This window comes from Mastacembelus armatus, chromosome 14 (genome assembly GCF_900324485.2).
Source record: "Mastacembelus armatus chromosome 14, fMasArm1.2, whole genome shotgun sequence".
NCBI classification, from domain to species: domain Eukaryota; kingdom Metazoa; phylum Chordata; class Actinopteri; order Synbranchiformes; family Mastacembelidae; genus Mastacembelus; species Mastacembelus armatus.
Window position 1 is genome coordinate 19450901 of NC_046646.1, and position 10256 is coordinate 19461156.

Here is a 10256-nt window from a genome sequence, read left to right on the forward strand (position 1 = left end):
CAGGGCCCGAGGCCCTTGTCAGTTAGAATTTTTCATGCATGTGCATATAATCCAGTTGGAAGCCCTCTGCTGAAAATGCACTGACACATGAACCTGGAACCTGAAGGGGCTCCTAGTGCTCCAGGATTCCAGGGCCTTGTCAGTGTAGGCTTGAGTACGTGCAATATGAAACAAAAATAATCTAAGCTCAAAGCAATCACTGCTAGGCAGAGCAGGAGCTAAGCTAACATTTCTAACAGAGCCTTTTTTACCACAAAACCCATACAAGGTAATAGAAGCGCAGAAGCTAATATGCAATTTCATCTGCATGTGAAACAAATTTATGCATTCAGGAAACAAAATAAAAAGGTATCCAGACCGAACACATTTCGAATGACCTGAGCCAAAGCAAAGAAGATCTGTTAACACACCACAGAGGTTGATCCAACTACCAAGACATCTGAAACTGTTCCTCTAATCCATTTCCATCAACATTTCAACAGTAATATTTTCCCTCGATTATGGTTTAATGAAAGCAAATCTGAGTGTGGGAACTGTAGGAAAAGATAGATCAGGCAGAATTTGAAGAGGAACTGCACTTTATAAGCCACAGCTCTGTCTATGATTAGACCTGCTCATTGTGCCATGGGAAAAGAGTGGGCCAGGCAACTTCCTCTGAACTTAGACAAACATGCATCAATGTCATCTCAACCCCTCTTTTCTTCTCTTTTGCTCTTTTCCACTTTGGGACACACACACAGAAAACTGTCACACCTTGGACCAGGTGAATACATTTATCTTTATGAACAGAATTAGGACTGATGTAACTGTGCTTTAGTCTAAAATCACAGTAGAGGTCAATAAATCCTTCTTCCACCACGTCTGCTATTCACTCTGCAACAAACATGGATTAAAACAAAACAAATTTAGTTGAACTGATAGTTCTGATATGACGACACATATATTTCCTTTACCCCTGAGGATCAGGTTTATAAATATGTAACTAATTTCAGCAGCAGTAAATTTCTATATAGATATGGTATGAAGTAGGTCTGTAGCTGTTTCACTCACACCTTGCCTTGCCTAATGTGGATTCATCTCCCTCTGTGCCAGACCTTGGCCAAAATATAACAATCCTTGCTGTGTTTCTAACAGGTTTAGATTTCAGTAAGGATGCTCTTTACTGCATCACAATGACTCTGATATTTTGGCTCCTAAAAAGTTGCCAATCACGGGAAAAATTGTGTTAAACCGAGGTCTAAAGTTTCAGATATCCCTTAATCGGTCCTGCTTGACAACCTGAACCATCTGGAGCACAAAGTGCAGAAAATATTTAATCCACCTTCTTTCACAGGCTCTTGTGTTAAGTGCATAACTTCTTCTACCATCGTGGCCTTCGTTTTTGTCAGCTTCTTTATCACACTGTCACCTCGCCTGCTCTGCTCTTCCCTTTTATCTGCCTGTGCCTCCTCTGTCTCCTCCCTCTCTCCGCCTCACCAAGTCTTTCATACAGCATCTCTGCTGCCATCTCCTCCACCTTTGAAGTACTGTGACATGTGCAGCGTGTAAACAAGGAGCTGTTAAACAGGCGAACACACTTCTGCCTGTGTTAGTGTCAGGTCGACTAGCAAGCCAGTGATCCGACAGGGCCGCAGTGACAGACTCTTTATTCTCTCCGACAGAGTCGTGATCAACCAGTGCCACGCTCTGCTTCTGTCGACTAGACGGTACTCTCCTCCTCATTTAAGGCAATCAGTGCTGGCCCTCTCAGCGCACACACAAAACAGGTAGGCATACAGAAATAGAACAATAACAGAGGTAAGTGCCAGCTTTAGGTGCCAAACATTGGACTGTGCTTTAATGTGCTGGCAGAAGAATCACTGTCAGAAGTGATAATGATATGAGCCTAACAAAAACATGCAACACAACCGGAACAGTTAAACAAAACTCAACCTGACTTTGCTTATTTTAATACTTACAACACTAATCAATAACCAAACCTGGAAATCTGCACTTTAAAAGTCCCTCTGTAATTTCTGACTAATACTGTACATTCACATGTATACAGCGACTCAGTTGGACAAAAAGCAAGAAGTGAATGTGAGTGAATGAATCATATTCAAAACAAAGAGTGACATAGTCCTGACAAGCTGCTGTTCCACTAGCTGCTGTCACTAAGAGATAGTTTCATCAGCCTTTACAGAAACAGTGAAACACGTTCCTGGGATTTACCCTCCACGTTAAGGCAGAAACTGGTGCCTTCAACACGTGCTATTAGTTTTCAGAGCAGCAGAGAGATTATTATACTGTCACACCCTTATGCTGCTTTTAGGGTCACACTTAAAATAAGTAAGAGGTGTGTTACTATTACAGAGGTATCAAAGCTATGGTGAGACAAGTCTAATAAAGGTTGGTAAAAACAGAAATATTACCTAAAATCATAAAGTGTTGCTTTTTTTTTTCTTTCTTCCCTGCCGAGAAAAATGTAGTGGAGCAGCCCACACACTGTTGAGCAAGGTTATGTTGTAATGCTGGATTTTAGGAAACTTGTGTTGTTACAAATGTCAGTGTGATTTAAGTGAGGTTTTGTTGCTTCTGGAGCAAAAGCCCGGCTCTCCGTTGGCCTGTTGCAGTGCAATGTTTATAAAAGTTACTGAAGTTTTTAACAGCGCCTGATTAGCCCGGGTGGTGACATTATACTAAAATACTCATCAAACAATTTGAGTTTCTTTCAGTTTGGAAAGCTGAAGCTTCCTTTGAGGTGGATTGTTGGTTTGGATTACAGTCTGTAATGGCAACATTACAGTTGACGGACACACATGGAAACTCTGTGTCTGAGAGACAGTGGCCATGATATCACTGAGCAGCTAAGCCAACCACACAGATGTTTTGGTTTGACCACCTGTCACTGTTTCATTCCCGCACTGGGAGTCACACACAAACCTGTTTCCATTTCTCATGGGGACATTACATTCATTTCCTGAGATTTAGCCTAACCTTTTACCATAACTACCACCTGCCTAACCTTAACCCTAACTAACTGCACCCTAACCTTACCCATGTCACAGTTTAAACAGACACACACAAACACACACACACACACACACACTCATTTGAGCATGTTTTATTGCCCTGTGCACAGTTTTGTCTAAGGGCCTATGTGCATACACACTACATACACACTACATACCTGAACTGTTTCCCATTTGTTCTCATCTATGTCTCCCTCCCTCTCACATACAAACCCCCCACTACCACACACAAAGACCAGCACTCACACAGCCCACAGGTGCAACACACACCTGGCTGTATCAGTGTGTTGTGAAAAAAAATATATTTTCAACCATAAAAATCTGTTTTAATACATATATATATATACATATATATATATATTTTTTTCCCAAATGACACTGAACGTGAAAATCTATGGGAGTTTGTGCATTTGGGGTCGCCATACTGAGCTCCTTCTTGTCTGGACCTTCCACTGTAAGCAAGGCCCAACTGAATATGCGTGCGTGCGTGCGTGCGTGCGTGCGTGCGTGCGTGCGTGCGAGTGAGTGAGTGTGAGTGTGTGTGCCTGCGCGTGTGTGTAGCTGGCTGTCACCCCACTATGCTCAAGCTAAACAGTGTTATTAGGGAACAGTGTGGTCCCTTAGGCCTGCCAGACACAGACACGTACACAGTCAGTAGTGCGGCGTGGCAACAGCAACGTGAGACTCGTATCATAGCCTGGGGCCACATTAGCGAGTTTTTAGTGCATAGCGTGGCTTCTTGGCTCCTCATACCTCCACACACACTAACACACAAATATGATGCATCACGAGAGACAGAAAACTCTCACTCTGTGTTTCTCATGCAAAAACAAAAAAATATATCCTAAGTGTTTACCTGAGGAACATGGAGCACAAAGACTAAAACTGTCTTCTCACTCTCTCTCCTACCTCTACCTGCTCCTCTCTTTATCACCGTCTCATCAACGCACATACATATAAACAAAAACACAAACATTAACAGAAAAATTGGATCTGATCAGAAAATGCTCTCTACTCAGCAGATCAAATCCCAGAGGTGCCGTTACATCTTTCCTCTTCCTACTGCGAGCAGGAGAATTACGCTCCTGTTCCTTAACACCCGCTCGCTGCCTCGTTGCTCAAATCACAGCGAGAGAAATACAGGCAAAAATGCCTGGAGCCATGCGATGTGTGCCCCCACCCACACACACACTCGCATACACTGTGGAAACACCCACTCACAAATTTACACACACACACACACACACACACACACACACACAAACACTCATTTTTGTATGTGTGCAAGTACATGCAGATAGAAGAGGGCGAATGAGTGGAGCAGCTCATTGTCAGAGAGGTAACAGGAGATGTGACACACTGTTGTGAGAGTGTGTGTTTGTGTGAAAATGTGTGTTTACCTGTTTAGTCATGGAGTCAATGAGTCGAACATAAAAGTCCTGCTCTGTTCTGATGCCTGTTGAAATGCAGGAGATACACAATCATAAACTTTACATACATTTTAACATGCAGAACAACATTCAAAGCTGCTTTAAAAAAATATGTCAAATGAAGTAAACATAAAAAAAGAGAGTGCACTGGACAAATGGGTGAGATTAAATATTTCTGCTTTATTCAACAAGAAGCTCTGATAAATTTTAAAAAGGCAAAGAAGCTGAAAAAAACATATTTCTTACACACAATTTTAAGCAGATTTCCTTTTCTAATTTTTGCTTTTTTTCATGAGGCATTTTGTTTAGATTTTACTTTATTTGGCCTCAAAAAATGTGTGAAGTGAAACAATCTGAGAAGCATTATGCTAATCAGTCTTTGGATGAACATCCACACATGCAACCTGACACACAGTAGCTTCATTGTAAGTGGTCACAAACCAGGAACAACCAGAGAAGCATATATGTGTGTGTGTGTGTGTGTGTGTGTGTGTGTGTGTATTAAAGACTAGCCAGTAGCTTGTTCAACGGTTCACACGATGAAAGTAAATGTTACTCAACATTTACTTTTCCTTTTACTGTAATAAAAATTGAATCCCAAATCATACGTTTGCCTCAAAGAGATTTGCATTTTGAACAACATGATATTAATCTTTAGACCCTGGTTTCACTGCTCCAGTCAGGACACAAAAACTAGACATACATAATGCTTCATAATGGTATTAAAGGTTGGTGCTTTTGGCTAAAAACGTCAGTATCTTACAGGGAATGTTACTTATAAATGCCACAGTTCACAGGGTGCTTCATACCCATAAGTGTCAGCCCCAAAGGAGCCTGGGTATTCCTGTATTCCTGCCTGTGGAAGCTGTTTCCCTCTCACCTGCAGACTGAGCTGAAAGGCCTGAACACCACAATCTCCAGCTACTACAACAGCCTGCAACCAGCAGACTTCAGCTCAGACTGCCACACAGCTCACTTCACACTGGATTAACTCATTTAGGGACAGTGATGGTGATGAAGCCACAAAGCAGGTACTGCTGCCCTGCACACTGCAGCAGCTGATCTGAAATACTAACAAATGTCCTGTCAAATTACACCATAAACACAATCATTTACTCGGCATAAACGGGTTCCTGCAGCCTGTTGACGCTTCGCTGCGCGTTTTTCCACATTCAAATAAAAAGAGAGGAACCGTTTTGCGTGTGTATAATCTACAACTGCAGGAGGAAAATGACCATGATGGTAAAATTTAGGTTGGGTCAAATTTAGTGTGTGTGTGTGTGTGTGTGTGTGGCTCCTCACTCACCGTTACTGTAAAGAAGCTGCAGCCGGTAATGAATCCCATTATTGGTCTTCTCTCCGCTTGTCTCCTTAACACACAAAACAAAGCCTGAGCTGTTTATTGGAGTCTCCGGACAAAGTTTTCTTTTAAAAAGCGCCTCTGCAGATGCGCAGGCCTCTAGAGAGGAGCCCACATGGACTATCCTGGATATTGGATTCTTCACACCGGTTTTGCATTAGTCTAAATCAGCGTGTGATTTATGTTCACAGCGGAACATATTAGAGCAGGGCAGCCCTGTCATTTCTCCATGTGTAATCCTGATGTTATTGTGGCTCTTTAATTCCTCTGTAATTACTGGTTATGTTTGGAGGGCAAACAAATCCAAAACTAAATTCTCCCATTACATTTCATCTCATTTAAACGGTGTCATAATTGATGAGGAGACCGCTCGGCCTGCCCTTGTTTATATAGAACAAGTGGTTGCGTTGAATCGAGCTGTAAATCCAAACAATTTAAAATGTCCAAAGAAGCTTTTTATTCACCTGCACAAATGAATCGAAAGACGTTTTTCAGTTACAATAGGTGTGTGCTTCATCTGGCTCTCTCATGCTTAGAATAATAAATCATGTATTATTATTAGGTTATTATTATTATTATTATTATTATTATTATTATTATTATTATTATTATTATTATTATGTATTAATGATGATAATAATAATCTGATTGATACCTTACAAATGGGACATTAATAATATCAGACACCACAATGGCCTTCAAACAATCGAAGGTGTGTTATATTAACATGTTCCAGGATCTTTATGCACCGACCTTCTCTTTCTCGATGAAGTCCACGAAGTTGGTCCTCTCGATCTCCACCGGCTGACCCTGCCGGTCGTACAGAGCCAGGACAAAGTGGAAGAAGTTGGACTTCCGCAGGTTGGAGGGCGGCTGCTTCTCAAAGTGAGCCCGAGCCAGACCCACTCCACTGTGGACACACAGGCGTGGAGGAGTCGATGTTAGAATGGTGAAAGTTTCACTTAACCATAATGAAGGAGATTAGATCCAATTTGCGCCCTGTTTAATTTGTTTGTATTGACAGTTTAGTGTGATCTGTAACTTGTTTGTCAAGATATGATTTTCATAAAAGGCTTTTTATGCAATAAATTCTCAAACTGCTGATTTTCTGAAATTAAAAGCAAATGAGTTTTTGCTGGGGGGTTGTCCATAAGGTCTAAGTTATTAATCCACTTTTAACCCACATCACTGACGAGGAGGAACAGGAGAAAAATTCTGTTCTTGTATGCAGCTGAGTTTGTTTAGAAAAGATGGACAGTGATTTTTTTATTTTAAACTCAAGTCAAAGACCTAGTCTCCATTTATTTTCCCTTTCTGTTCAAAGCGTAATAAACTTAAGGCTTGTGCATAAACTTTTATAAAACACATGTTGCCATTAACTGTTTAGTATGTTGCCTTAAAGTTACTATATAGAATCAACAATGTGCAATGGAAGAATTTTAATTTCCCAAATTATTTTAGCAGCAGTTAAATCCAGATTTTTTCCTCCGAACAGCAGCCTCGCCTGTTTCTCCCCATCAACACTCGTGTCCTGCACATGCAAATTCCGGGGCCTGACAGAAAAAAAATCAAGATTTTTAGGGGGGCAGCGTCTCCTCCACGCGGGCAGAGCTCACCTTTGGGCGGCCGTGTTGGCGTCCAGCACGCCGCCCCCCTGCATCCAGCTCCGGACAGCGTTCATGCCTCCCAGCGGCTCCTCCTTCAGGCTGCTGCCGCTTCTCTGGATGCTCTCCTGGATCCCAAACATTAACAAACCTCCGGAGCTCGGTGTCTATCCCTCCGTGTCTCGGTTTCTCTCCGCCTCACTGTGCACTTGTTCTCCTGTAGGTCCTTTACTCTGATTTGAGAGGAGTATGGTGAGTGCGCTCTTTGCTGCCTCGTGCGCTTCGCTAGAAATCAGGTAGTCGACTCTTAATTCCTCTAATTCTAGTCCTGAGGAGGGAGTGGGCGCTAAAACGGAGGGGGATTCATAACGCGATAGTAGAATCCAATCAGGTAAAACACGTATTTGAATTGACAGAAGAAGAGCAAGACGTGACCCAGTGTGGAAAGGTGTTAATAAAGTCCCTCCTGGTGCGCTTGGAGATCCACAGTTCAAGCTGTCAGACAGAAAAGAGAGAGATCAACTGGCACCTAGATCAGATGTCATCATTGTCTGACACCCCTTTCTTCCTCTTTTCGCTCTTTACTTTCTCTTCTCCCCCTCAGCTCAGTGGTCCGGGACGTGCGTTTAGGTCCAGAGCAGCGCTGCTTCCTGCGGATGCTTCCCGAGTTCTCGCCACTCCGCGCTGTCTGTGAGGGAAACGCTTTGTGGCTCTTCCCAAAGGACTCTCTCTGAGAACCAAACACGGGTTTCTCCTGCCCCAGGGGGGAGAGAGAGGGAGCTAGGATGGGAAGGGAAAGAGGGGAGGGGACCGGAGGAATGGAGGGGAGGGGACAGGACGGGAGGAAAGAAGAGGAGACGCCCCCAAACAAAGGCGAGAGTGGAGCCAGGTCCGCCCCGTGGAACAGGCACGGAGCTTCTCTCCTCCTCTGCCCTGCCCGGGTACCCGCTCTGTCCTTGTTCGAGGGATTTTGTAAATATGTGTCTGGGCAAAACGCTTCATTGTAAATGTGGAGATTAATTCTTGTGAGCATAACAAACAGAAAATCGACCGTGAAAGTTTCTTTCCACCCCTGCAGAGCTGCAGTGTGGCGCTTAGTATCCTGGAATAAGTACAAATGGCTCAGTGCTTCTTCAGGAAGGTGGATGGTTCTCAGCTTCATTACGACGTATCGCGTACTTTTACGCAAGACAAATTATATGTTGGATATATTAAATAAAGCGTAAACCACACTTTGTCTAAATGTTGTAGCCTCTGACCGGATCTTTAAACGCACTGAAGGAAGACATGATTTCCTTATTTCGATTTTTTTCGTCATAAATCAAAGATTTCTGGCAGCTAATTTTTCTGTCATATTACCCAAATTAATACTTGGTCAAAATGGAGCGTTCAGTGCCTCCATAAAGCCGTAACCAAACGCACACAAGAGGAATAACAATAGATATTTTCTTTGCATGAATATGGAGCCATGATTAGACTCATTTTAGCTGAGGACATTTGGTGAATCTGCAACAAAACCTCAGCCTGCAGATTTAGATCAAAGTTTTATTTAGACCAACTGATTAGGCTCAATTCTAAAAGCCATATTTCATCGTCACAACACATCCCTGTCCCCATTGTGTTGCGCAGGCCTGCTTATTGCAGGCTAGCGCCGCAAGACACACAAACAAAAGTGACAATAACAATAATTAGCTCAAAATAACAATGAGCATAATTGAGGATAATTGCTACCAGATTTCCCTGCTTTGTCTCTCCCTCTAGCACCATCTGTTATTTGAAACTATTTATCACACCGCCGAGAGGGAATCCAAACTAAACACAAATATTAATAGATAATTCAGTCAACTATTTTAAAATAAAGCTAAAGCGTATTGATCTGCCGAGGTGCAAAAGGTCAACAACTTTAGTATTATTCAGCTGGCTGCGGAAATGACTGGCAGGGCGAACTGGCGCCGTTCCAGCCTTTAATTCCCAAAGGTTATTGAAAAACGCTCTTGACCTTGATTATGGAGAATAAGAGTCTTTTATGCGCCGGTTTCTTGAGAGAGAGACAGCGACGGATCAGCCCGTGTAGGATTTAAGTGGGTTCACAGCTGAGAGGGAAAATATATGTGAATGGAGGAGCGTTGATGTGTTTGGATCGATCAGCGAGAGGCTAAAAGCATGTGTGGTAGTTTATTCAAAAATATTAAAGAGATTCATAGCAGCACGTCAGCTCATAGAGAGCTAGAGCTGTAATAAATATCAGGCCTACAGTTTAATTTAATGACCTGAAAATGCATAGTGTCAGTTTGTAAAAATAAAATCCTATCGTTTTAATATCACCCAGAATATGCAGGTCTATCCGCAGAACTACTAGGAAGGGAAATTGCTGGATATACTCGAGTATGTTTGAATTAAAGTCTGATAAGGTCAAAAAATCTATCCAAGATAATTCTGTTTCAATTCAACTGTTAAAAGCAAACTTTAAATTTGAATCGAGCACCGCAGGCAATCTTTTCTATGATTACTATGATTATGAAAATTGCGATTTCATATTAAATCCTAATAGAGAATAAAACACACACACAATTAAGGAACCTAATGACACAGAAACACGCGAGTGTGTGTGTGTGTGTATGTGTGTGTGAGTGTGTGGGGGGTGTTCCTAAAGTCGCAGATGAAAACACTTTTAACTCACTGCTATGCGCACCGACTCCCTCCAGGACTTGAACAGGTCCTCGGTGTGTGCTCCTCTTTCCAGCGGCGAGTTCTCTCCTGCATGGCTCAGGTATAAATACAACACAACAGCGCCATCATGTGACTGATAGGTGCAACTGCACTGGCGCACCACAACAAACCCGAAACAGCT

General features: G+C 42.5%; 1 protein-coding gene across 3 annotated transcripts in view; it reads right to left on the bottom strand.

Annotated features, from left to right (window-relative positions):
- Positions 1-7548, bottom strand: part of LOC113143087 (transcription factor COE1-A-like) — a 76707-nt gene extending 69159 nt beyond the window's left edge. For all 3 annotated transcript variants that reach the window (XM_026328551.1, XM_026328550.1, XM_026328552.1), the window contains exons 1-4: positions 7418-7548; positions 6555-6711; positions 5748-5811; positions 4412-4467 (exon numbers count right to left, since the gene is read on the bottom strand). In XM_026328551.1, coding sequence (XP_026184336.1) covers positions 4412-4467; positions 5748-5811; positions 6555-6711; positions 7418-7548 — 408 coding nt within the window. The remainder of the gene's footprint in view (positions 1-4411; positions 4468-5747; positions 5812-6554; positions 6712-7417) is intronic.
- Positions 7549-10256: the final 2708 nt, after the last annotated feature.